This window comes from Natrix helvetica, assembly GCF_964273705.1.
Source record: "Natrix helvetica genome assembly, chromosome: 3".
NCBI lineage: Eukaryota > Metazoa > Chordata > Lepidosauria > Squamata > Natricidae > Natrix > Natrix helvetica.
In genome coordinates, this window is record NC_138549.1 from 178,605,439 (window position 1) to 178,633,104 (window position 27,666).

The 27,666-nt window shown below is 44.4% G+C and overlaps 1 protein-coding gene across 1 annotated transcript; it reads left to right on the forward strand.

Moving 5' to 3' along the window:
- On the forward strand, positions 1 to 27,666 carry LOC309390120 (protein O-mannosyl-transferase 1-like; the record flags this gene model as incomplete). The annotated part of the gene is given in 24 exon segments (XM_081949200.1): positions 1 to 187; positions 3,604 to 3,948; positions 6,165 to 6,264; positions 11,211 to 11,317; positions 12,449 to 12,499; positions 15,022 to 15,168; positions 15,472 to 15,583; positions 16,011 to 16,076; positions 16,398 to 16,491; positions 17,696 to 17,851; positions 18,959 to 19,089; positions 19,947 to 20,042; positions 21,207 to 21,299; positions 21,904 to 21,920; positions 21,923 to 21,999; positions 22,761 to 22,853; positions 23,087 to 23,176; positions 23,181 to 23,196; positions 24,125 to 24,222; positions 24,668 to 24,781; positions 25,136 to 25,262; positions 25,985 to 26,162; positions 26,581 to 27,006; positions 27,259 to 27,666. Coding segments are annotated over 23 exon segments (2,670 nt in total). The 3' UTR covers positions 26,756 to 27,006; positions 27,259 to 27,666.

A 27,666-nucleotide genomic window follows, 5' to 3' on the forward strand; every position in this document is an offset into this window, starting at 1 on the left:
ATGGCGACCAGGCCACACAATCGCACAAGCAGCCGACCTACCATTCAAAGACCATTCAGAGGGACGGACAACTGTTATGCTGTGGACCCGGAGGAGGATGAAGAAGTGGAGAATATCAACACAGCATTGGCGACTACAGGCAAACGTAAGAAGAAATACATAACTGTGCTCATCGAAGGAGCCCCTTGTGAGATGGAAATAAACACGGGATCCTCAAAATCCATCATATCGTGGGACACTCTTAAAAGACTGGTGCCAGGGTTTTCAAAAAACCAGCTAGAAAAGTGCAAGTGCATTCTAAAAGACTATCAGAACAATCCAATCCCTCTTACAGGGAGCGGAAGGGTTTTAGTAGAACATGGTCAGTTCAAAGGAAAACTTCCTATGGTCGTAGTAACAAAACCCTTAGCTACTTTATTAGGATTGGACTGGTTTGAAGCCTTAGGTTTAGAAATAACAGGAATCCATAATACCAAAGACACAAATGAATTTGAAGAACTCCCCAAAGAGTTCTCAGAGGTATTCAATGACTCATTAGGCACATTTAAGGTATCTCCTATATCCTTTAATTTAGATCCTCAAATAACCCCAATCAGACTTAAGGCTAGAAGAGTTCCTTTTGCTTTGCAAACTAAGGTAGACCAGGAAATAGACAAATTATTGCAGCAAGGGATATTAGAGCCCGTTGATTATTTGAGGTGGGAAACACCTATAGTTATACCAATGAAGGCAGATGGTTCAATTAGATCAGTGGTTCCCAAACGTTTTCAGTCCACCGCCCCCTTGGTGCTACAAACTGATCCTCAGTGCCCCCCACCCAGTGGTGGAATTCAATTTTTTTTACGACCGGTCCTGTGGGCGTGGCTTGATGGGCGTGGCTGTGGGAGTCATGTGACTGGGCGGTTTGCATGAAGGAATAAAGATAGTAACAGTAAAATTCAAAACTGGAACAATTAATTGCACATTTATTCAAAATCCAATTTAAAAACCTTTGTAGTTAGTTAATTCAACAAAATTGTTGAACATGATCCAGTGATACCAGGTTTTCAAAGTCTGATAGTCATTTATCAAGAACCTTAGTAACTAGTAACTTAGTAAACTTAGCAAAATTTAGTAACTACTTCACTGTTCAGTAAATTCTTAATGTGATGGATGGGCTCGATGAAGTGATACCAGTTTCCCAATGTCTGGTTTTAAGTCACTTAGCAGGAGTCTTAAATCACCACATTCAGTAATCTGGAGTCATTTTCTTTGCTTGGAGACCACACTGAAGCCATGTTCCACCAAATATGACGTTGGAAATGCAACAAGGAGCTTCTTAACCACTGTCCATAGTGCAGGATAGCGATCAGAAATTTCTTTCTGTAACTAAAACTCTTGGTACAATTTCTTGAACTTTGGCTTCAGCTCAATGTCACCAACATTTGCTTGAATTATTTGATGAGATTATTGCATGGTACCTAGGGATTCCCAATATGGAAAGCGAGAATGGGAACATTTTAACAGATCTATATGTTCTTCGGTTATAATTTTCACTAAAGAACCATGGGGATGGAAAGGGAAATATAGACAATGGAATCCAATCCCCCTCCTCAACAGTTTGGAAGAATAACTCTAGCAAAATGTAGCCTTTTACCTCTTTGGGGAATCATTTATTAATAATAATAATAATAATAATAATAATAATAATAATAATAATAATAATAATAATAATAATAATAATAATTATTTTCCCCATACAACTTATGCAAAGGGTCATCCACAACTACATTACATTTTCCACACTCATATTTGTGATTGCTTAGAACTTCTTTAAAGTAAACATTTTTAGTACAAATCAACGCATTGACATATATATCACTAATGCAGTTTCCTATCTCTTCTATTGACATAATTAACACCTTATGTATTGAATACAAGTATATCAAGTATAGGTTAAACATGAATTGAATAACATCTAATTCAAATGTATATCTGAAAATTTATTATGTAATCACAGGCAAACATTGCACTTATGCCTAAGTCCTCTACCCACGCACATTAAAAGACAGATAAAACTATTTTAGCTGGCTGTTTTAAATATTACTCTGCTAATTCAACAAGAAATGCTACTGCATGAATTCTTAATGCAGAACACAACTAAAAGTGATTTTAGCAATTTTCTTTCCAAGTTAATTCAAAATGTATATCCAAATGTTTCTCTTATTTTTTCCCCAAGCACTAGGGAGGATTATATTCAAAACCAGACACTTTTGCTGTGTGTGTGTGTGTGTGTGTGTGTGTTTGCTTGCTTCTGGTCTCCAGAGTCAGAAGGGCCGGTTGGGACCCCCAGAGGTCATCTAGTCCCACCCCAGAAAGCGCCTCCCCGCCCCACATTCCCCAGCCCCACCTCCTCTGGAAAGGCTCTGGTGGGGGGGGAATGCAGAGCCCCTGCAGAGAGCCCCTGCTGCTCTCCCTCACCCTTCACTCTTACTCCCTCCCTCTCTTTGCAGACCGAGTGGTGTGGCGATCCCATGGGGACCCACTAGCAGTGGCGACCTGAGGGAATTTTGGCCCGGTTCGAGGCTGCCTCTCATACCGGGGGCGAGACACATGAAAAGAAGGCTCTGACACCGTTCGGGATGAAATCGTCACCCCGAGCATTCTCGGGGAGCTGTTTTTATTAGGGTAAAAAGGGCAGGGTTCCGCAAATCGTACACAATAGTTTCCTGTGTAGGTGCAGCAAGGTATGGAAACATCACAGTTCATGGTTATGTGGTTGGAACAGGATATACAGAAATATACACAGTGCAGCTACATTTTCTGCTTGCTATTTTCCTCATTGCAAGCTGTTACTTTGCAAACACAGCTTTCTAAATGGGGTCCTCCCAGTGGGCATCCAGCTCAACCCGTGTTCATTACTCAATTTATTTCAGTCCCAAATTCCATATATGTGTTCCAATCAGGAAAACTGATCTGCACATATACCATGGAGACCTGTTCCCACACAGTGGCCGCAGCGTTACTGGGACGGTGATCATGGATGTGCTGTCGCCCCAGGGAGGGGAGGTCTGGCCACCAGCAAAGGGCTTCCGCCAAGGCACCCCATGCAGGCAAAATAGCGAGTGAGCGAAGGAGGATCAGGCAGGGCACCGAGGCCCCTTCGCCTCCCACTTTGTCTTGATGAGGTCGCTGCAACTTCCGGGCGCGGACGGACGGAGGTAGGCAGAGCGGCCCGGGCGGGCGAGCGGGCGAGCAATGGAGGTTCAGGCAGCTCTCTTGCTCGCTTGCTCGCCCGCCCCCCCGGGCTTCCCCACCACTCTGGCTACCTCCATCCATCCGCGCCTGTTAGCACAACACCATGTCCTATCTCTGGAAAAAATCCAGCTGAACTCCTTATGGGCCGTAGGTTGCGCACAATTTTAGACCGCCTTCACCCTACATACCAATCTGACAATCCTGTACTACATAATGCCACTCGCACATTCCAACAAGGGGAAAGGGTATTTGTGAGAAACTGTGTAGGGGATCCCAAGTGGGTTCCAGGTGAGATTATACAGGTAACAGGACCATGTTCTTATAGGGTCCGGTTGGACAACGGGCGGTTGTGGTGACGCCATGTAGACCAACTTCAGAGGCGCGGATCAGACCAGAGACAGACCACCCTGAAGGCAACTACAACAGACACAGATACTGACTGTCCGGATGAACTGGAGCCTGGCCCAACTACAACAAGTTCTCCAAGCACGACCGCCTCATTCCCGGCAGATGACTTACCTGAGGAGGATGACGGAATGAGGCGTGCGACGTCGTCTATAGGTAGCAGCAACTTCAGTACATCCCGAGACTTGGTGCAGGGGCAGAACCTGAATGAAGTTGCGGCAGGCCCCAGGCATTCCGGAAGGGCCCATATTAAACCTGCTTACCTAAAAGACTATGTATGTTCTAACTGGACGGAAGGAGTGTCACGTATGTATGTGGCCGCCTTCCCTGTCAATCAGTCAGCGATTGGGCCAATGGAGTTTAGTTAAAGGCAGGCAAGTTTTGAAGAATTCTATTGGTTGTGGCTCTGACAGCTCGGGGTATAAAAGAGCTGTCAGAGCGATCATTGGTGCTCGCATCCGTTAGGTTCTGAAATAAACGTTTGTAAAAGCATAGAGCCTCACATTTGCCTCAAGCGCCTGAGATAAAATACTGGAAGTCCTCGACTTACAACCATTCATTTAACGTCTTAACATTAGAAATGGTGCAGAATATTTGTAGCTCAGATGGTAGATGTTGGTGGTGGTTTGTTCTTTTTTTAAAAAAAATATTTTACTTTTTATTTTCAAAACAAACGCAACACATCCTTCTTTACATACTGTAGAAAGTGTATCAGTTGGTTACAAAAATGCTTTTGTGCATCTCTTCCACAGTCAACAAACATAATTTATATTAACTCAAGTATTTTAACTCAGATATTTATACATGTTATCATCATCATACCTCCATTTTCCTTTGACTATAATTGTTTAAACGTCTATCATAAAATATACAAATATTTAATACATAACCACATACTGGCATTTCATTTACTATTTCTAAAATCCTCCAATAACACTGAATCCTTATATCCTATTCTAGCTAAACATCCATAATATTTAATAACAAAATTTTCTAATCCTTCTTTTCAAATCACTGTTTACAATTTACATCCAGTTTCCTTATGTTGTACCCATACCTGTATATATGTTGTTATCATTATCCCTCCTTTATTTAACTATATCCTGCATTATAATATTTTTCCCCTAATAATCAAGACTTAACTGTATTTAACTTACTTCTTTTTTTATTAACCTTTATATATAATCCAAAAGGATTTCTCATCTTCCTTTCATGGGTACCATTCAATATTCATATCCAATTATTACTTTTCATAACACTACACATTGTATACATTATTATCATTATCAATTATTTATTTAACTATATCCATTGTCACTAAATTTCACTAAGTTTAACTAGTTTTAAATTATACTATTCCATCTATCAACCTGTATCTTTCCAGTAGCAAAACAGTTTCATATCTTCTGCCATTTGTGGTATCATTCCTTTAAGAATCTTTGGCCTGCCACCTCTAATCATCCCCTTAATCACCTCTGTATGGACTCCTCTTAGCAACTCCTTGCTTATAAAATCTCTCATGTAATTTTGATGCCCTTCTTCTGTTTCCTTAATCAGCTTATCTTTGATTGTTGGTAGTGTTATCGATGATATTGCTAATAAAATTTCTCTCTTTAAATCCATTAATTCTTTTCTTTTTTCTTCTTCTGTATCTTGCCATCTGAGGTAGATTTCCCCTCCATTTAATTCCTCTTTCAGTATTCCACTCTTTCCCTTTTCAGAGACAAACCAATCACCATAAATATCAGCAATTTTAATTTCTTTATATTCATTTTCCTCTTCGATTTTTAGGATTTTAACCACCATGTTTTCCATTTGATAAGCATCTCCAACTTATTCATCATATTTTACTGTTAGATACTCCATGTCTTCCAACTTCTTCTCTATCCTCTCATATGTGTTTGATAATTTCTGTATTTCTGAGAATATCTTTTGCAGACTTAAATTTTCTTTCTGCTGTTGAAATTGTGCCATTATCTCCAGGTAACAAACACTGCTGCTCTAGCTTGGAAGGTTTTAATAAGATTAAACATAGATTAATGTTACCACCTTTCTCTGGTTAAAGATATACTTCAAAGGGACATCTGTATGCTTTTCTTCTTATCATTCTCTATAAACAAGCAGTGAGACCTTGGAGTGCCAAGTCAAGATAATCAGTGAGAAAAGTAAGAGTGTTTCGTTTCCAATACGCAAACCATCAGCCTCTGAGTAGCAGTGTTATTGTTGCAATCTTCTTTGTTTCTTTTTGTATCTTTTTTGTATTTCAAGTTTTTAAAAAATCCTATTCTTGAATGAGTTAGAAGAACTCATGGTGGTTTGTTCTTGTAAACAACAATTTCAGAGGACCAACCACCACCAACATCTTAGCATCTCTGTCAAGAAAGGTTGTAAAATTGGGAAGAACACATGCCTTGCTTAGCAATGGAAATGTTGGACTCCATTGTCGTAAGCCGAGGACTAGCTGCAGGGCTCCTTCCTCCCAACTGATCCCTCTTCCCCCTTGCAAGCTCTTCTCTTTTCAGTTTCACCTCTGGATGAAAGGGAGGGGGAGTTTCCTTGGCTGGTGCCCAAATACCAGCTGTCTGTGCTGCAGGATTTCACACCAGCCCAGAAAGGCAGTTTGTAGGGAAGGGTCTTGGGAGGAAGGCTTCTCCTGGCCCAGAGATGATTTGCTGCATTCCATGGAGAGTGGGGGGAGCAGAGCCTGGCCTTGCCCCTAAGAGAGGGGTGGTGGTGAGGGGTTCATGCCCCTCTCCGGTCTCTTTGCTCAGGAGAGAGAAGCAACCAAAGCTTTCCATCCTTGGCATGTGCTGCATAGTGCAGCTTGAGGGCTTTGGAATGCTGCTTTGGGCTACCTCTGCCAGGCCAGACCCACCCCAGATATCCTATGGGTGCAACAGATGTCCAGTGGCCTGGCAATTGAGAGCTGGTTTGCCAGTGATCTTGGCCCCTAGGCACAGTTGCTTCGGAATAGTATATTTGTTTGGGTGGCTCCTTGGGCTGGTTGTCCATTTACTTTGCTTGCTCAGGCTATATACATCTGATAGGATAAACCCACTGCCTCTATGTATCCGTGTACATGAGCCTTTTGCCAAGCGTCCAGATAAACGGTTCTTTTAGACTCCAAAGTCAATGAACAGAGCAGTGAGTAAGATTTCAAGGTTTTTCAAGCTTAAGCAGGTAAATTAATAATAATAATAATAATAATAATAATAATAATAATAATAATAATAATAATAATAATAATAATAATAATAATAATAATAATAATTAATGCTTCTAGACCTCCCCCTCTCCCGCAAGGGACTCGGGGCGGTGTACAGTTCATACAAAATATAACAGGATACAATAAAATTAAATTAAATATGTACAGTTGACAATTGACATGGAGGAGGTTAAAATGTAGTTAAAAGAACTGTACAAAGCAGATATAAAATAAATTCAAACCCCTAAAAACAAATACAGTAAATTAAAAAACCCTAAAATAACCAGATATAATACATTTGCCAGGAGGGATAGTTGAATTATGCCAATTAAATACAAGAAAGCATAAGTTACCAAGAAATCAAATCAAATCAATATTTAATATTTAACTCTTAGATTTGTTGGAAAAAATGAAAACACTATCATCTAATCACACAGTATTTTCTGTGGAAAATTCAAAATTTCTTCATTTCTATACATGCAGGATGAGATCCCATAGAAGAGAATCTCTGTAGCTCAAGGTTGAAACATGGAGTCCTTGCTGTTCTCTGAGCTCGGTTCTTTGCTTTCAGGTGTTTCATTACCCCTAAATGATTGATCATTTACATCATCAGTGCCAGAGCATGCAGTTTTGCTCCCTATTTACGTACAATACGGGTAGCTCTTGACTTACAACCATTCATTTAGTGACCATTTGAAGTTACAAGGACACTAGAAAAACTTACATATGAGCAGTCCTCTCACTTACAACAGTTGCAGTGTCCCATTCATTGCTGGTTTGTCTGAATGCCAGAAATTCCCCAGCATTCCTAGATTCAGCTTGGTCTAGGAGTGCGGTATTTCCCGGGTCTCCTCCGGGGTTGGCCGCATCAAGGTGGGACCACTCAGGGGAATGAAGACAAACACCCAGTTTTTCCTCGGGGCAAGTGGGCCCAGAATGTATTCTGAACCCCCCTTTTATTAAGAGCATATGCGGAAACAAAAGCATCCTGAATTATCATTGGTTACATACAATACAATGCCTAATATGGTCATGTTAGCTTCCTCTAGCTCAAGCGGTGCTTTTGGTGTTAGTATCTTATCAGCTTGGACTATGTGTTCCTTAGGCTGCTTTAGCCTGGAAAGTCTCCGTTATGCATTGTTCTGCAAGCTGTTATTTTGCAGACACAGCTTTCTAGATGGGGCCCTCCCAGTGGGCATCCAGCTCAACCCGCGTTCAATACTCAATTTATTCCAGTCCCAAGTTCCGTATATGTGTTCCAATCAGGAAGACTGATCTGCACATATACCATGGCGACCTCATTCCCACATAGGAGGGTCACAGTTTTCCTGTTGAGACTGTGGTTGAGTATGTCTATGAGATTTAGGAGTTTTCATTGTGTCACGTTTGCTAGTGGGTATTGTTAATGGATGAGTGAGCCTGCCTGTCCTACACAGCAGCTGTTACTCCACCTGTTGTAGGTGACTTCTGATTTTTCTCCTTGGGCTACTTAGTTAGTTTCTGTATTATTGCGATGCAGCATAAAGAACTTCAAGAGTTAGGGTTAGGTACCTTACAGAGCTACATTAATGTTAGCTACATTACAGAACGCAGCCACTGAGGCATAAGGTCATGGATAAGCTAGCTACAATCCACCCTCGAGTCCCACTGCCGAGGCTCAACAGCAAAGTACTATCAAATATTTGCACGCTAGAAGATGCCAAAAGGGTCATCTCCACAATCCTTGCTATCACGATACAGAACTACAATTTGACCTAAAGTTAAACCCTTCAGGTGGGCATCGCCATTGGGAAACCACGAGGTACAGAGCTATGGAAAATTACTTGCATATGAGAACTAATTTTGCCTTTTCAAGGGCTGAAGAAGGTGAGGGCTGTATCTGCTTCAGTTTTTGGCAAGCAATAGCAAGATGGGGCAAGTAGTCGAAGGATGCGGCCTTTTGCCTGCCCACCTTTGTTCAAAGCGAGTTGAGGTTAAGAAGGCCAGGAGATGCCTTCCCTTGCTGTCCAGAGTGCCAGAAGCCATCTGCCCACCGCCCAGACACAAGAATAAAAAGCTACTGTCAACAGGAGGCTCCAGTCTTTGCAGGGCCAAGCTTGCAGTTTGCTAATTTCCCTCAGTCACAGCTTAATTCACTCCTCACTAGGGTGGACCAAGTCCTAGGAAGACCCGCTGGCTGAGAGCTTGAACTTTTTGACCAAAACACTGAAGAATGGAGGTTGAGCTCCCTGGAGTGGTGCTCTGCTCTGCTGGCTGTTATTGAAGGAAGACACAGAAAGAGATAAGTTGTCCTTAGCCACTTTTTTCTTATGCTTTCACTGAGGTTTACTTTTTTTTTTAATTTTAGGAAGATATGGAGGGAAATGGAACATGGTAGGGAGCCAAAGCGAAAGCAACGGCAGATAGTCAGGGGACAAAGTGGGAAGTTGCAGTTCACCCAGCGCACAGGAAAAAGTTGGGTTGGGTGGATGGACGATAGGCTTCCTCTCTCGAAAGATTGCAGTCTTGGTGGGAGATAGCAGGACAGGCCCTTTAAGTCTCTTCCCAGAACTTCCTGGTCTGCAGAAAGGGGCTTTTCTGGTGTGGCTCCAGGGCTGTGCAGCAGAATCTTCGGGTGGTGCTCATGCCCTCTCCCCCATTTTTCAGGAATTTAGGAATAAAGTATGAACCCATGTCTTGCAGACACCATGGGGAGTATGAATACTAAGTCACTCGGGGGTTGTTTCTACAAAGATGTGCTTATCGCTGATGGGACGAATGGAAGTTAAAAACTTTGGAACAACTGTTTGAAGAAGGAATTACTTTAAACTGGTTACATTATATACAGCTACAGAAGAGATGGGAAGAAGATCGTAGGGTCGGTTTTATGGATAAAGAAGTGGAACTGATCAAGCAGATAAAAGAGACTGGCCCAAAACAAGTTAAAAGAATATATAATGTACTGTTAGAAAGAGATTCAGAAAGTGAACTGGTTAAGGATTGTATGATTAAATGGGCTCAGAATTTTGGTGAAGCGGTTATGTTGGACACGTGGGAAAAAATATGGGTTCAGAATGTTAAATTTACACAGTCACAGAATTTAAGGGAGAACTTTTATAAAATGTTTTACAGATGGTATTTAGATCCTAAAAAATTATCATGCATGTACCCAAACGTTCAACCAAAATGTTGGAGATGCGGGTGCCTAGATGCTACTTTTTTCCATGTATGGTGGACTTGCAACAAGGTTAAAGCTTTTTGGATAAAAATATGGTGGGTTATGCAAAATGTATTTAAGAAAAGAATACAATTTACTCCGCAAATGTTTTTATTGGGTATAACTAAAGACTTTACTAAAGGGGAAACAAAATTGGTTTTGTATATGGTCACAGCAGCTAGGTTGTTGATTGCGCAACATTGGAAAAAAGATTTTTTACCGACAATTGATCAATGGATTCAGAAGGTGGTGGGGTTCGCCGAAATGGCAAAAATTTCAGCTTTCCTAAAAGCTCAGAAGCAGGAGAATTATACACAGGAATGGGTAAAATGGATTGATTACATACAGAATAAATACCAGACTAGGAAGTACTATGTAGCCTTTGGGTAAGAATGTCTAGACTGATAGATGATCAGAGTAAATAATACATGGGATGCTCGGAATTGTTAGAGTGGTGTATAGCGGAAGTCAGGGGTTTGAGTGGGAGGAGGGGGAGGGTTAGGGTGGAGGGTGGGGTAATATATAAGCATAATTAACCTAGAAGATGGGATTAATGAAATATTGTTACTTTAAGAGAAATTTATATCATGATTTATATATGTTTAATTAACTTAGAAGATGGGATTAATGGGCTATTGCTACTTTAAGAGAAATTTAGAAAGTAAGAGAAATTTAAAAAGTAGCTATTGCTACTTTAAGAGAAATTTATATTTGATTGTTGGGAGGTGAGGGGGTACAATATGTGAATGAGTAATCTACCTTAAGACGGGGGGAGGGGAGGGGGTAAAGTATTTGGTACAATATTTGAATGAGAAATTTTTTTAAGTTGGGGGGAGGGGAGGGGGCATAGTATTTGTATGTGATTTACATTATATGGTGGGGGGGTAAAAAGGGGGAAAATTTGTTTGTATAAAACTTTTTCAATTAAAAAAAAAAAAGAACCCATGTCTTTTGCCGAGCTTTTGATTGGTGAACAACATACTCAATTGTGGCCGTACGTCAATAACTCTCTGTAACTACAATGCTTCTTGTTTTCGAATTGAAATCCGGTGAGTTTTCTCTGTTGGGGTGACACATCCAATTATTTGAAGGGTTTGATGAGAAATATATCTCTCTTTTTAAAAATTTTATTTTATTGCATTATTTTATTTTATTGCATTATTCCAGTTTTGATGAAGTTTACTACGGCCAGTTCCTCTCCTTGTACAGGAAGCGGATATTTTTCATAGATGATAGCGGACCGCCATTCGGCCACATGCTTTTCGCTCTCGGAGGTATGTAAATTTTCAAAGAATTCATCCTGCAATAACAAATAAAGGCACTTCTCCCTACTCTCTACTGTCGGGAATTGGAGTAATATTAGGCCACCTACAACCTACGCCCGGCCATTTTGGCAAAGGGGGCTGGGTTTCAGGAGGCCAAAAATGCTGTATTCGGTGTGTATAAGACACACCCGTATTTTCAGCCTCTTTTTTTTTTTTTAAGAATTTTATTAGTTCTTACAAACATTTATGGGAAGGGGTAAATAGGTATACAAAATTTTTTGACAGTTACATCGTGCGAAAGGTAGAAATCCCCCCAAATCTCACAACTTTTACAGAAGAAAAAGCAAAAAGTAAGAGATAAACATTGGCAGCATTTTGTTTTACATTGTATCAACCATATATTCAATCATCTCATATGTCACTTCCAACAATTACATTATATCAACAATTGCAATAATGTTTCAAATATACTTATTTTTGTGACCTGAGTCTTTTCAATATTGCTTCCTCCCCGCTGTCTTCTGGCAGAGCCACGGCCCGTCCCTCCTTCATATTTTGTGTACTGTCCCCTGTCAGATTTTCAGCCTCTTTTTTGAGGGAGAAAGGTGCGTCTTATATTCCGAAAAATACGGCAGTCAAAACTTGAGCCCCGAGGCCATGACATTCCTGCCCCGATTAAGGGTTTTATATAATGGAACTCCCGTTCTTTCCTTCGGGGATATCTTCCTCTTCCCCTTTTTTGATAGTCATAATACCTGAATTTCATAATTTATGCATCAAGCTTTGTTCCTGGGCAGGAGTTTAATGTATTCTAATATTTTAGGACCCTTGGTTCAAACATTTTTATTATGAAGTGTTTGTGCGGTTTTACGTATTATCTATTTTCTACGTATTTTTATTTTTGTTGTGCGCCACCCAAAATCCACGGCAGTGGAACATCGGGGCTATATGTCAATTCAAATAATAAAATATTTGAACCGATGACTGCGTTTGTCAAAGTTTACAAGATGTGTGTAGTATCTAGATGGAGAAGGGGGAGGGGGCGGGAATCGATGTATCGCTGAAAAAAAATACGGATGCAGTCAGATCTTTAATTTAAGTTTTGACCATGGAAAATTTATTTTTCTCTTTCTTTTTCAGGTTATTTAGGGGGATTTGATGGAAATTTTCTGAGGAACAGGATAGGAGCAGGTAAAGCGGTTTATGATTCACCCTCCAGCTAAACTGTTTTCAAAATAGAGGGGGGGAAATAAAGGAAACTATAATGCTAGGGACCCGGTGGCTCAGCGGCATAGATGCTGAACTCGTTGATCATAAATGTTGGCAGTTTGGCGGTTCAAATCCCTAGTGCCACGTAACAGAGTGAGCTCCCGTGACTTGTCCCTGCTCCCAGCTTCTGCCAACCTAGCAGTTTGAAAGCACGTGAAGAAATGCAAGTAGAAAAATAGGAATCACCTTTGGTGGGAAGGTTCCATGCGCCTTTGGTGTTGAGTCATGCCGGCCACATGACCACAGAGACGTCTTCGGACAGCGCCGGCTCTTTGGCTTTGGAACGGAGATAAGCATCGCCTCCTAGAGGTGGGAACAACTAGCACATATACGTGAGGGGAATCTTTACCTTTATAATGCTAAAGGCGAAACGGTCAGAGCGCGGTACTGCAGGCTACTTCTGCTGGCTGTCATCTGCCTGCAATTTGGCAGATCGAATTGGCTCAAGGTTGACTCTTATTTATTTATTTATTTATTTATTTATTTATTTAATTAACCTTATTAGTCGCCCCCTCTCCCCACAGGGACTCGGGGCGACGTACACAAGCAACAGTCAACACAGTGTCATACAGAGGAGGTAAAAAATAAATAAATAATTACAATACTGAAAAAGGTTAAAACCTCAATAACATTAATAGTTTAAAAACTAAAATTAACAATTAAAAATGACCTAGGGGTGGATAAGTTGTCGAGTTATGCCAGGCTGGCTAGCCGAAACAGGTGGGTCTTCAGTTTACTGCGGAAGGAGCGGAGATCGGTTGTTGTTCTAATGTCTGGGGGGAGGTCGTTCCAAAGGGTAGGGCCCGCCACAGAGAAGGACCTACTCCTGGGCACCGCCCTCTGACAATCTCTAGAGGATGGCACCCGGAGGAGACCCTCTCTGTGTGAGCGAATGGGCCGCAGGGATGTATGGGGCAGGACACGATCCCGCAGGTAACTAGGCCCTATGCCATGGAGCGCTTTGAAGATGGTAACTAACACCTTGAAGCGCACCCGGTAGGCCACAGGAAGCCAGTGCAGCTCGCGCAGGAGCGGTGTTATATGGGAGAACCTCAATCTCCCCATAATTACCCGCGCGGCTGCATTCTGGACCAACTGCAGCCTCCGGGTGCACCTCAAGGGGAGCCCCATGTAGAGAGCATTACAGTAGTCCAGGCAAGACGTCACCAGCGCGTGAGTGACTGTGCGCAAGGCCTCCCGGTCCAAAAGGGGTCGCAATTGGCGCACCAGGCGAACCTGGTGGAACGTCCCCCTCACCACGGCTGCCACACGATTTTCCATAGCCAGCCGGGCATCAAGGAGGACGCCCAAATTGCGTGCCCGTTCCACCGGGGCTAATAGTTCATCCCCGATGGCCAGCGATGGAATGTGCTGGTTGTACCGGGGTGCCGGAAGCCACAGCCACTCTGTCTTGGAGGGGTTGAGCCTAGGCCTGTTGTCACCCATCCAGACCCGCACGGCTTCCAGACAACGGGACATCACTTCAACAGCCTCGTTGGGGTGGTTTGGGGTGGAAATATACAGCTGAGTGTCATCAGCGTACAGATGATATCTCACCCCAAAACCACAGATGATCTCGCCCAGCGGTTTCATATATGTGTTGAACAGGAGAGGCGAGAGGATCGACCCCTGTGGGACCCCACAAGTAAGGGGCCTCGGGGTCGACCTCTGCTCCCCTGTCAACACACATTGCGTCCGGCCAGAGAGGTAGGAGCGGAACCACCGCAATACGGTGCCCCCGATCCCCAACCCCTCCAGACGGCGCAATAGGATACCATGGTCGATGGTATCGAAAGCTGCCGAGAGGTCTAATAGGACAAGGATGGAGGAACAACCCCCATCCTTTGTCCTCCAGAGATCATCCACCAATGCGACCAAGGCCGTCTCCATGCTGTGACCGGGCCGGAAGCCGGACTGGCACGGGTCTAGATAATCATCTTCCTCCAGGTGACGCGGGAACTGCTGAGCCACCACACTCTCAACAACCTTCGCTAAAAAAGGAAGGTTGGAGACAGGACGATAATTTGCTAGCTCCATTGGGTCCAGAGAAGGCTTCTTGAGCAGGGGTCTCACCACCGCCTCTTTCAAGGCGGTTGGTAAAAGGCCCTCACCCAACGAAGCGTTCACCAGTCCCAGTAGCCAGCCTCGTGAACCCTCCCAGGAAGCCAGTACCAACCAGGAGGGACACAGGTCCAATAAACATGTGGTGGCTCGCAGTCGCCCGCGCAACCTGTCCAAATCTTCGGTGACAACAAGGTCAAACTCCTGCCTTCCATCCTTCCAAAGGTCGGTAAAACGAGGACCCAGATCGTTGGGGGCAAAAGGCTGACTCTGTAAACTGGTTAGAGAGGGTTGTTAAGCACCGTGAAGCGGTATATAAGGCTAAGTGCTATTGCTACACCTGCATTTTTGGTTGGTACTGATTTTCCGCGATTCTATCCTAGAATACAGCTCCAATGTGCCCATCTGGGCTTTGCGGCTGCTACCAGCCACAGCTGGTGGCTCATGCATCCCCTTGGCGTACCAAAACCTGGTCGAGTTGCATTTTACCCATTTCGTTGCCCTGGGTGCTGCAGTCCTGATTTTACTTGGTAAATAAGATCTCGTTCCTTTCAATCCTTTGTTGATGCCATCCTTGTCATCGTTGTCGGACCTTGCAACAACCGGTTGGACAAACTGGCTAAATCCCACTCCTGTCCTTATCTTTATATTTCTTGCTGTAACTGGGGTCCCCCAACCTTGGCCACTTTATGACTTGTGGACTTCAGTTCTTAGAATTGTGGGAGTTGAAATCCATAAGTCGGAAGTTGGAGACCCCTCCTGTAAAAAGCTCATAGAAGGATCGGTATGGGGAAAGGGAGCAATTTCTTATTTTTCCTTTTGTGTTTCCACAGAAAATTCACTAATAACTCAATCCAGGTCGATGCTGCTGGAGTCCATTTTAATATTTTTCATCCTGCTGGCAGTTTTATCTTATCTGAAGTTTCATAACAGTCAGAAACAGAGGTAAGAAGAAATGACTTTAATGTTCCACTATTGTTTGCATTTAACCATGAAGTTATCCAAATCAGGCCAAGCAATAAAGTGTCTTTTGCATTTACACTAAGGGGACGTATGCCCCAGACTAACATGGTTTATAAATGGTGTTTTAAGGCTCAGCCAAACCCAGATGGGGATGAATTATGCAACACAACCGGGCTGAAAACTTTTCTGTGGGTTATTTTTTTTTTTTTTGGTAGTACATAACATACAGGTTATTCCTCAGCTTACAGCCACAATTGAGCCTGACATTTCTGTCTTTAAGGAAGACAGTTATTAAGTGCGTTTTGCCCATAACCTTTCTTGTCACAAATCTTAATTGAATGCCTGCAGTTGTCTGGAATGTCATAAGGCTGACCTGTGAGTAAATATGTTTTTCTTTTTTTTTGTTAAGCCCTTTTTCTACCAGATGGTGGATTTGGCTGTTACTAACTGGCGTCTCCTGTTCCTGTGCAGTTGGGTAAGCTTATCTCTTGATGGTGTGTTAAGATATTTAATAACTGCTTTGTTCATAAGCCTCTTAGCCGCTTCTAGAGGTGAGTTTAACACTCGTGGACTTCAACTCCCAGAATTCCCCATGCTGGCTGGGGAATTCTGGGAGTTGAAGTCCACAAGTCTTAAAGTTGCTTAAACGTTAGATACCTGTCTTAGATCTTCTGGCTGTCTCCACTTCCCTTAGATCTTCTGGCAGTCTCCATCAATTTGTTGTCTATGTGTTCTCCTCCTTACCTTCTCCTTCCGATTGGCTTGTTTGGGTTGACATTTCCTGCTTGCTTCGCAGGGTGAAATACACGGGCCTCTTCACTTACCTCCTCATTCTGAGCCTGGCAGGGATCCATTCCTGGCAACTAGTTGGAGATCGCTCCTTGTCCAACGTAAGTCGGAGGATGAAATGGGACGCAGTCGCTCTGAGATGATGGAAGTTGATCTCCAAGCCTTCTGGAGAACTTTGGATTTCAGAATCTGTGGGTTTTAATTTTACCCAGCAGTTTCTCTTGGGACGTGTTCAGTCAAGGTTGCAAGGAATGTGGTTTCCCATACCTGTTTGATGGTAAAATTGTGAGTATTGGTAAGTTAGAGGCAAGACTCTCTAACATAGAGGTGTCATATCCATCAATGATAGATAGATAGGTAGATAAGGTTAGATAGAGGAGGGTGGGGAGGGAGATTAGATAGATAGATAGATGATAGATAGGTAGATAGATAGATAGATAGATAGATAGATAGATAGATAGATGATAGATAGAAAGAGAAAGAAAGAAAGAAAGAAAGAAAGAAAGAAAGAAAGAAAGAAAGAAAGAAAGAAAGAAAGAAAATGAGAGAAGGAGGGAGGGAGGGAGAGGGGAGGAGATGATAGAAGACAAAGAGGCTGGTTGATAGATTTCATTTTTATTGGGGAAAATCCTCCTAAACGTTTATGACGGTTAAATGAATTAAACATAACATCAAATGATCATGAATACATATCTCTGTCATAAGTATCTTATTTGGAATTAATTCATGTTTTTTGGTATGCTGCCTAGAGCTACCTTGTGTGAGACTGGTTACCATGTAAATTTGATAGACAGAACGATAGTGTCTGTCTGATTGATTGATTAATTGAATGAATGAATTGTTGGAGAGCCAGTTCTAGTAGTGAAAGTGCTGGTGTATTAAACCAGGAGACTGTGAGTTCTAGTCCTGCCTTACAAATGAAAACTGCCTGGGTGACTTTGAGCCATTCCCTCTCTCTCTCAACCGAACCCACCTCACAGGGTGGTTGTTATTGGGAAAATAGGAAGAGGAAAGAGTATCAGGCCCATGCAGGCACTTGAATTATTTCAAAACATTAACAAAGGCAGGGCAAAAGGAATAAAATAAAATTTTAATTGATTTAAGCTTAAACAAGGAGCCCTTCTCCTGATCTGTCTGACACGCAGAGACACACACCCGTTAAAGTTTTAGGGCCCAGATTATTTAGAGTGAGTTATTTTAGCCTTATTAAGATAAATTAGGATTATTATTTAGTTTCGTCCTGCAATATTTCATTGAGAAAACACATTAGGACAAACGTGAACCCTTCTGCCTTTTCCATTTTAGGTCTCTGTACTCGGCCATTTTCTGGCCCGGGGTTTTGCTCTCCTGATCCTCCCCGGCGCTCTCTACCTCTCCTTTTTCTACATCCACTTGATTTTGCTGTACCGATCTGGCCCCCACGATCAGATCACGAGCAGCGCCTTTCAAGCTAGTTTAGAGGTGAGACCGAGCTGCGTCAGGGGCTAATTGATCAAAAATAGAGAAATGTTGAAGTCCTTCCTTCCATATCCTTTCCATTTCTTTTCTTTCCTTCCCAGTTCTTCTTCCTTCCTCTTTCTTTCTTTCTTTCCTTCCTTCCTTCTATCTCCCTTCCTTCCTTCCTACCATCCTCTTTTTATTTATTTATTTATTTATTTATTTATTTATTTATTTATTTATTTATTTCCTCTATCCATCCTTTCCTCCCACCCTTTCCTTCTTCCCTCCCTCCCTCCTTTCCTTTCTCTTTCTTTCTTCCTTCTTTCCCTTCCACTGTTTTTTTTTCTTCCTTCATTCCTCCCTTCCTTCTCTCCCTCTTTCTTTCTTTCTTTCTTTTTTCTTTCTCTCTCTCTCTTTCTTTCTTTCTTTCTTTCTTTCTTTCTTTCTTTCTCAGAAGAGCCAATTTCCCCCCCCCCCACTTTTGGAGCTTTTACTTTTGTTTTTTTACATCTATTATATGTTAATTGGCCATCAACAATGCTGATTTATTTCAACCCCCTGCTGGACTTTATCTGCTCTTCCTGCTTTCTTTTTTTATTTATTGGGATTTACTCATTTCTATACAGGTAGCCTTCAACACGGCCAGAATCAAGCCCAACCTTTCTTTTGTTAAGTGAGACATCCACCCTGTTTTGCGACCTTTCTTGCCGTAGTTGTTAACTGAATCACTGCTATTGTTCACTTAGTGACACATTTATTAAGTCAGTCTGGCTTCTCCATTGACTTTAGAAAGTCGCAAAAGTGTCCCCGGGACACTGCTACAGTCATAAGTCCATGTCAGTTGCCAAACTTTTGAATTTTGATCAGGCAACCGGGAGGTTGATGCCATGGTTGTAAGTGTGAAAAACAGTCGCAACACCCTCTTTTCATTGGGGTTGAACCTTGAATGGTCACTAATATGAACTCCTAAGTCAAGGACTACATGCAGAATCAGTAGGATCTGTAAATGTTATTTAAAAATAAATAAATAAATAGGCGGATGGTTTTGTCCGGATTGCGTAACCAACACTGTGTGTGTGTGTGTGTGTGTGTGTGTGTGTGTGTGTGCGTGTGTGTGGTTTTTTTTAGGGAGGTCTTTCTCGCATCACGCAGGGGCAGCCCTTGGAAGTAGCTTATGGTTCCCAGATTACTTTGAGGAATATCTTGGGCAAACCGTTACCATGCTGGCTTCACTCCCACCGGAATACCTACCCCATCAGATGAGACGGGAGGTTTTCTTGCAGGTGTTTCACTACCCGACTAAGGAACATCATCAACGCTAGACGGGAGTGGGGTTTGTGGAGAGGAAGAGGAGGAGGACGGTGGGATCCTTATTTGCTTCTTGATTCTTAGGCAAAGGTAAAGGTTCCCCTCGTACACATATGCTAGTCGTTCTTGACTCTAGGGGGCGATGCTCATCTCCGTTTCAAAGCCCAAGAGCTAGGGCTGTCCTAAGACGTCTCCGTGGTCACGTGGCCGGCATGACTCAACGCCAAAGGTGCACGGAACGCTGTTACCCCTCCCACCAAAGGTGGTTCCTATTTTTCTACTTGCATTCTTTACGTGCTTTCGAACTTCCAGGTTGGCAGAAGCTGGGACAAGTCACGGGAGCTCACTCCATTACACGGCCCTAGGGATTCAAACCACCAATCTTTCTGATCGACAGGCTCAGCGTCCTGGCCACTGAGCCACCACATCTTGATCGTCAATCTAATATTAATCTTGGTGTTAATTTCTTGGTGGCTTTTTTGTTGGTTTGCTCTCTTTTTTGGCTTATTGTCTCTTTTGAATGATATACACATGTTGTTTATATCTATGTGACTGACGATGGCCAGTTTGGCAAAGGGCCAGGCTCCCAGGAAGAAGACCAAACTTCACCAAGCTCAGAGAGCATGACGTTTCTCTCTCTTTTTTTGTGTGATCTTGCTGACATCAAAGGGCTGATATCTCTGTCTTCTCTTCCTATTAAATGCAGAAAACAAATATTATTGTCCCTGTGACCTAAAAGAGCCCTTCGGATTATCTTGCGTTCCTTCTTTTCTGCGATTAAGTTTCATTTCCTCTGTATCTTCCCCAGGTATGAAAACGGGCGGGGCAGTTCCCATCAGCAACAGGTAACCTGCTATCCTTTTAAGGATGTGAATAACTGGTGGATCATCAAGGATTCTGGAAGGTGAGCCTCTTTAATTAGTCCTCAACTTACGACAGTTCATTTAGCGATTGTTTGAAGTTACACGATACTGAAAAAAGTCAAGACAGTTTTTCAAACTTACGACCGCCGCAGCGTCCCCGTGGTTATACGATCAAAATTCAGATGCTTGGCAGGTGACTCGCACTTACGATGGTCTCAGTCTCCCGAGGTCGTGTGATTACCCAAGCAAAGTCAGCGGGGAAGGGAGATTAATTTACCATCCCTGTTGCTAAACGAACAGCTGCAGCGATTCACTTAAAACCAGGGTGGCACGAAAGGTCGTAAAATGGGACAAAACTCACTTCACAAATTTCTCGCTTAGCAATATAAATTTTCGGCTCAGTTACGGTTGTAAGTCGAGCATTACCTCTACTTTATTTGCCCAAGCGTGACAGTCAGGAGGCTGTGAGTTTGATCCTAGTCGGAGGCAGATATTTCTCTCTCTGGGCATACCAAAAATGTATCTGCTGAACAAAACGCCTCATTGGCGACAGGAAGGGCATCCGGCCAGTAAAACACACCGCTAACTCCACTCAATTGCCCAGACTCCACCCCACAAGGTATTATTGGGTCATTTAACGAAGATGAAAGACGTACTCAGTATATTTGCAAGGCAACAGAGAAAATAATAATAATACCAATAAAAGGGAGAAGTAACTCGGATTATAAAAAGGAATAAATAATCACATTACAGCCTCACTTAGTGGGTTGATGTACTTTTATATATCAAATTTGATATACTGTATATTTGAAGGGACACAGTGGCTCAGTGGCCCCGAGCTTGTCAATCAGAAAGATTGGCAGTTCGGCGGTTCGAATCCCTATCACCACGTAACAGAGCGAGCTCCCGTTCCTCGTCCCAGCTCCTGCCAACCTAGCAGTTCGAAAGCACATAAAGAAACGCAAGTAGAAAAACAGGGACCACCTTTGGTGGGAAGGGGACAGCGCTCCGTGCACCTTCGGCATTGAGTCACGCCGGCCACATGACCACGGAGACGTCTTCGTACAGCGTTGGCTGTTTGGCTTTGAAACGGAGATTAGCACCGCTCCCTCGAGTCGGGAACGACCGGCACATATGTGCGAGGGGAACCTTACGCTTTGATATTGATGATTCCAGTCATTGTTTTTTCTGCCGCTCCCAAATAGGCAACATTTGGTCACTAGCAACCCGCCACAACCTGTGCGACACAGCAACATTGTGCAGCTGGTCCATGGAATCACAAGCCGTTACCTCAACACGTAAGCTGTTTCTTCTTTGGCTTCTAGCTGCGTGTCATCTCGAAACGGCTGTTAATGGTATGTGGGAACGTCCTTGGAGGCTGCATCCAGAGATGCTGCCAAGGGAAGAGTCAGATAAGAGTAGCTTAGCCCTCAACTCTATAACGGGCTGGGCAAGAGCCTTGAAAGAGACTCTGCCTAATTTCCCTGGAATCAGGGGAGACTTGTCTGAGCGCAAGGCTTCCAGGAATTCTCTAGCGTTATACCTCTTAGCTAGGACGGTTAGGTCTGCCCACGTGTTGTGCAATTAAGGAGTTTTAATCCTGTTTTCTGACTGCAATCGGTGTTCTCCTAGCACTAATGATGTTACCTAATGAAATGCAAGAAAAAAACTAAGCTCAGAGAGCACCGAGGAACTCATTCTCTTCCTTCCTTCCTTCCTTCCTTCCTTCCTTCCTTCCTTCCTTCCTTCCTCCATCCCACTCCCTTCTAACAATGGTGATGTTACCTAGTTGGGTAATGAAACATCTGCCAAGAAAACCAACCAGCACAGGGAGCACCATGGACTCCACAGTCCGACCCTGAGGTCCAAGTATTCTCTTCTGTTGCTTTCTCCACTCTGCAGGCATGACGTGGCTGCACCCTCAGCCCGCATTCCCAAGAGGTATCCTGTTACATCGATTACAACATTTCCATGCCCGCTCAGAATCTCTGGAGAGTTGTAAGTGGCAGGCTGTAGAATTTTAAGACATTGGATTTAAAGCGGAAGTAAAAAAATAAACAATAAACACAGCAACATCATACTGCTTTCACAGCGCTCTCTAAGCGGTTTATAGAGTCAGCCTCTTGCCCCCAACAATCTGCATCCTCATTTTACCCACCTCAGAAGGACGGAAGGCCGAGTCCACCTTGAACTGCTGGCAGCCGGCAGAGTTAGCCCGCAATACCGTACGCTAACCACTGCGCAATCACAACACCATCCTGGCTCTTAACCCCTTTCCTAATCTAGTTATATATCTGTCAGGCCTGCAGCCATCTTTTCTTTTGGCTCTTTGGCCTGCTACACTTTAATATTATACTATGCATTTTGTATTGTGGGAAAACGGGAGGGGGGATTGTACGGAGTGAGACGGTACGTAGCCATAACAAAATTATTTGTAGAAAGCCAAGGTCATCCTTTGTCTCTGCGGCTCTGCACCTGACTGGGATGGGTGGAACCGCCAGCACGGCAGTGGAAGATTGGCTGCTGGGTGTGGGGGCAAGATGTTGAACTTTCAACTTGGTGGGGAAAACCGGGAAGCTTTCATATTTGTGTTTTCCCAGATGTGCCAACATGGCTCTGCTCGGACTCTGATTTACTTTTGGATGCTACTTGGAACCCTGACAATATCAGATGCTGAAACTCCATGACGTGGTAGGAGCAACGAAGGCAGAGTATTAGCCAAATTGCAGCATCAGGAAGCGTCTCTTTCAAACACACAGGAAATTGTGAACCGCGACTCGGATAATGAGATTTGGAAAACGATCCTGTCCGAAGTCAGACCGGTCCACGTCAACACGTCGGCCGTGTTAAAGGTGAGTAGGCTTGGAGTCTCAACCTCTGGTGTTTCTTGCAATGTCACAGAGAAGGCACGCAGTCAGAATAAGAGTTGGGATAAGAGTTGGAAGGGACCTTAGAGGTCTTCTAGTCCAACTACTCTGTACCATTTCAGGCAAAGATCTCCCAGATCTTTCAACCTCTTGAAGCATTTTAAACCTCTTTTAAAAAAAATAAAATAAAACAATTCCCTTCTTTTTCTCCCCTCCAGCTCAGCGGAGCCTCTCTTCCCGAGTGGGGGTACCGACAACTGGAGGTGATTGGCGAGAAGATCTCCAAGGGGCACCACCAAAGCATGTTGTGGACACCGTTATGGCAAAAGTTAGTTTTTATGATGGGATTGGCAAAGAAAGGTTCTGAAAGAGCCACTCGGACCCATTTCCCCACAGAAAAAAGAAAACACCCGGGGACACGGAACCCTTCCCCTGCCTGACTATTTCCTGAGCAGACACAAAAGTAGCATGTGGAGTTGAATGAAAGGTTCTGTTTCCTCCCGAAACTTTCATTGGGTTTATCCATGGTTGGACTACCAGGGGTGGAAAAGCTAAGTACATCGCACACTGCAGGTTGTGACGGACATGGAGCCACAGCAGAAGTATGAAAGAGCCACATGCGGCTCCAGAGCCGTAGATTGCTGACCCCTGTTTTAGGAAAACCTCTGTATGTGAATGAAGGTTCCCTCCCCATTCAAAGTTCTGGAAAGACTTTGTTTGTTCCCCCCACTCAGTCCATATTTGGAGAAATTGACCTCGACTTAACTAAAAAAATTCCTGTTGCCAAAAGAGACTGTTAAGTGAGTTTTTCCCCATTTTGCGACATTTCCTGCCACGGTTGTTAAGCGAATCACTGCGGCAGATAAGTTAGTAACCTGGTGCTTGAGTGAATCTGATTTCCCTGTTGCTTTTGCTCATCAGAATGTTGGAAAAGGGGATCACGTGGTCCCCGGGACACTACAACTGTCATAAGTACATGCCAGTTGCCAAGTGTCTGAATTTGCATGGGGAGGCAGCAACGGTCATAAGTATGAAAAACGGTCATAAGTCGCTTTTTTCAGTGCCGTTGTAAGTTCAAACGGTCATAAAATGAACTCTTGTAAGTCAAGGGTTTGACCCAAATGCTCCTCCGAGAGCAGCGGTCCACCCTACCTATCCCAGGTGGGTTTAGAGATTCCCCCCAAGGGATTGTGGGAGAAAGATTTTGCCCCAACTAACCTGTTTTTTCAGATCCCTCTTGTTTTAATCCTTTGCAGGCCATGAGCAGAAAGAAAGAGAGGTGGAATTGCATCTGCCCACTCAGATCAACATCAGCCATAATCTCACCTTTGTTGCCAAGTTCACCGAACTGCAGGTGAGAGAAAGGTCCAGAAAGTCAGCCTATGATAAAGTCACAGGGTGGACTTCATTTCCCAGAATTCTCAGCAGCAGGTGTACTTGTCCAGGGGATTCTGGGAATTGAAGTTCCATTTATTGATTTTTGTCATTCCCTCACCACTTCCAATTTCCCATTACGTATACACACAGCTTTATTGCCCTTCCATCCTTTCCCTCCCTTCCAGCCCTTGATGGCAGGATGCAGGCGAGACGCCAAGCTGAACCAGGCAGAGCGCCCCCCCCCCCCAAGCTACAGCCCCTAAAACACACCAGAACGTTAAGCGTGTTGAGTCAATGCTGACAGCCGGTTTCACAACTTGGGGGTCGTAGACTTCAATTCAAGCGACATTTTGAATTAGGAGCCGCGTCACTCGTAGCTTGCATCGATATCCGGAATTCCCAATTCTTGTGTTTCGTTCTAGTGGAAGATCCTTACCCTGAAAAACGAGGACACGGAACATAAATACAGCTCATCTCCCTTAGATTGGATCACCCTGGAGACCAACATTGCTTACTCGTTCCATTCCAGCTCAGGGGTGATTTTACTGGATTTTTATGTGGACTTTAGAAATCATGTTTTCTGAAATACACGCTGGCAATCTCCAGCTCTCCCTTTGTTCCAGAGAGAATTTCAGCAGTCCATATCCGGCTGCCTTTTTAAGCGTACAGGCAAGTCCCCGATTAACAACCATAACTGAGCCCAAAATTTCTGCTGCTAAGCAAGGCATTTGCGAAGTGAGCTTTACCTCATTTTGAGACCCGTCTTGCCGCTACGCAAATCACTGCAGTCATTCAGTTAGTAACACAGTTGTTAAAGCGAACCATGGATTTGGCTTATCAGAAGGTCGCAAAACACAACTAAAAGCATTTTCTCAATGTTTCTTGGCCAGGCTCAAATTCACCTTCTGGGAAACCTCGTCAGCTGGACATCAGCCAACGTAGCCACCATCGTCTATGTGGTTTTGTTCTTGGGGTACCTGCTCCGGCTCCGGCGAAATATCCGGGATATCCCTGAAGGTCTGGGACCTCCAACCCCATCTCGATCTTCTATCCAAGACCCCCCTTAATTGGGTCGGCCTAGACCCGTTGCAGAGAGTTGAAGCCTTTGAGGTCTGTTTTTGCTGACATAAAATTGGCTTTAATCCTGGAACGGACCTGGGAAGTCTTCTAGTCCAGCTCCCTGCTCAGGCAGGAGAAGCTCTACCAATTTATTTCAGATTATTTCTGGTCATGCGCATTGGGAGGTGAACTGCTGTGTGTGTGTGTGTGTGTGTGTGTGTGTGCGCGCGCGCAATTGCATGAGTTGGTTGAGGGTGTGCGCCGTGTCCAGTTGGCTGTGTGGTTGCTTTGTATTCCGAGACGGGGCGGTCAGCAGGCAGGGCTGTGATCCTATTGGTGTAGCAACCGGTTCGCTTTGCGTGTGCCCAGCTGAAAGTCAGAACAAAGCGGTTTGCTCCCAGCTCAGCTGATAGTTGGAGCTACCGGTTCACCTGAGCCAGTCTGAACCGGTAGAATCCCACGCCTGGTGGTAGATCAGTGTGCCTTTTGATGGACACACTGACTCTTGTGGAGTGCCAGGCTTCGATGAACTCTCTTGCATTCACTGCACCCATCCTGCCTGAAAGGTGGTGAAACGCCCCTAAGTTCATTTCTTGTTCTCCTCTCTGCCCCTACCCGACCTGGCATTTTGTCAGGCTGAGAAACTGATTTGCCTATTTCCCTATCCCGCTCCTCTGCAGAGACTTGGCAGCAGTGGCTCCTGGCCGGAGGGATCTGCGTGGGCGGATGGGCCACGAACTACCTGCCTTTCTTCTTGATGGAGAAGAACCTCTTCCTTTACCATTACCTGCCGGCTGTCACTTTTCAAATTCTTCTGATCCCCGTCGTTCTGCAGCACACCAGCGACTTCCTTTGCAGGTAGAACAGCCGGTGTTGTGGCCCTCCAGCGTAGCTGGCGGCAGACTCAGACGGTGAGAAGGTTGGGGAGGAGCACGGGCCAGTCCTGGAGTCTGGGGAATGCTCCAATGAGGGCTCTGTGTCGGAGGCAGAGAGGGGGCCGAGGCCATCTGGCAGCGATCAGGGGTCTTCAAAGTCAGACAGCACTGAGGCAGAAGAACAGCTGGAGCCTGTTCCCGATGTGCACATGCACAGCTGTCATGAGAAGGGAAAAGGTAAAGAAGGGGGGTGGACTTGAGAGTAAGGCCACAGACGGACCACGAATGGCCACTCTCATAGGGAATAAAAGAGGAGCCGTTTTAACCTCCTGAATAAACTCGGTCGGTCTTCCCTGCATTCTCATCCTCCTTTTTTTTATGTTTGTCTCTCTGTTGGACAGATCCAGGCTTTACAAGAGCATGCACAGCACTTTGGTAGCGGCCTGGATGTCTTCCGTCTACCTGACGTACCACACCTTCCGCCCGCTCACCTGCGGAGAACCGGCACTCTCGAAATCCAAGTTGCAGGCTCTGCGTTGGAAGGATAGCTGGGATATTTTGATTCGCAAACACTGACCAAGCCTGAGAGAAACGGACGGCGGAGACGACATCCGGGGTCGGATGACCAAGAAAAAGAGAAAAGAATTCATATGAAAGATTTATTCCATTTTTGACCAGAAAACCGTATTGTCCAATTGGAAATGCTTCCCCCCCCCCCGTTTTTCTTGAAGATGTAAAATTTGTTCCAAAGGATAGCAATGTAGTTGGACAAGGGAAATAAGAGACCCCTTTGCTCACTCAGGACAGAGAAAATGGGCACGGAAAGAGTGCAGAGGCCTGGCTGGACAGAGACTCCTCCTACGGGTATAGGATTGTATTGTATTTGTGCATAACCTTCTCGGAGCCGAGGGCCTCCCACGGAAGAAGAGCCGAGCAGGGGCGGGATCCTACCGGTTTAACAACCAGCTCACCGCTCGCACAATTTAGAGAATACTTACCTTACGGAAAGCTGCTTGGGAAGGAAAACAGCTGAGGTATGGCAATCCACCGTGCTGCGGGACTCAGCTGAGAAAATACAGGTAGGCGGAGGGGAGGGGCAGGTCACGGTTCGAACCTGTCAAATTCCACCCCCCCTGCTTGCGAGGGTTAGAAGCACCAGCTTCAGGTACGGTAGGACGCATCCATCTGACCAGCAGGCAGTCCCCGGGAGGCTGGGAAGCCAGGCAGGGGGCAGGCTACCCCGGACTTGCTTGGCGTCAACCCCGAAGCGATTCTGGCGGAGACCACCTCGCAGGCTTCAGGGTGGCTACAGGGCAGAAGAACGGGCGGGGAGGGGTGGGAAATACATAGCTGGGTTTTTATAGTCAAAAGCGGAGTAAAAAAGCGGAGCGGAGCAAGCAAGCAGACACCCGGCACTTCGATGGGACCATGGGGGAAAAGCGGGGAAGTTTCACTTGACATTAGCTGAAAACGGCAGGAACTTTCAG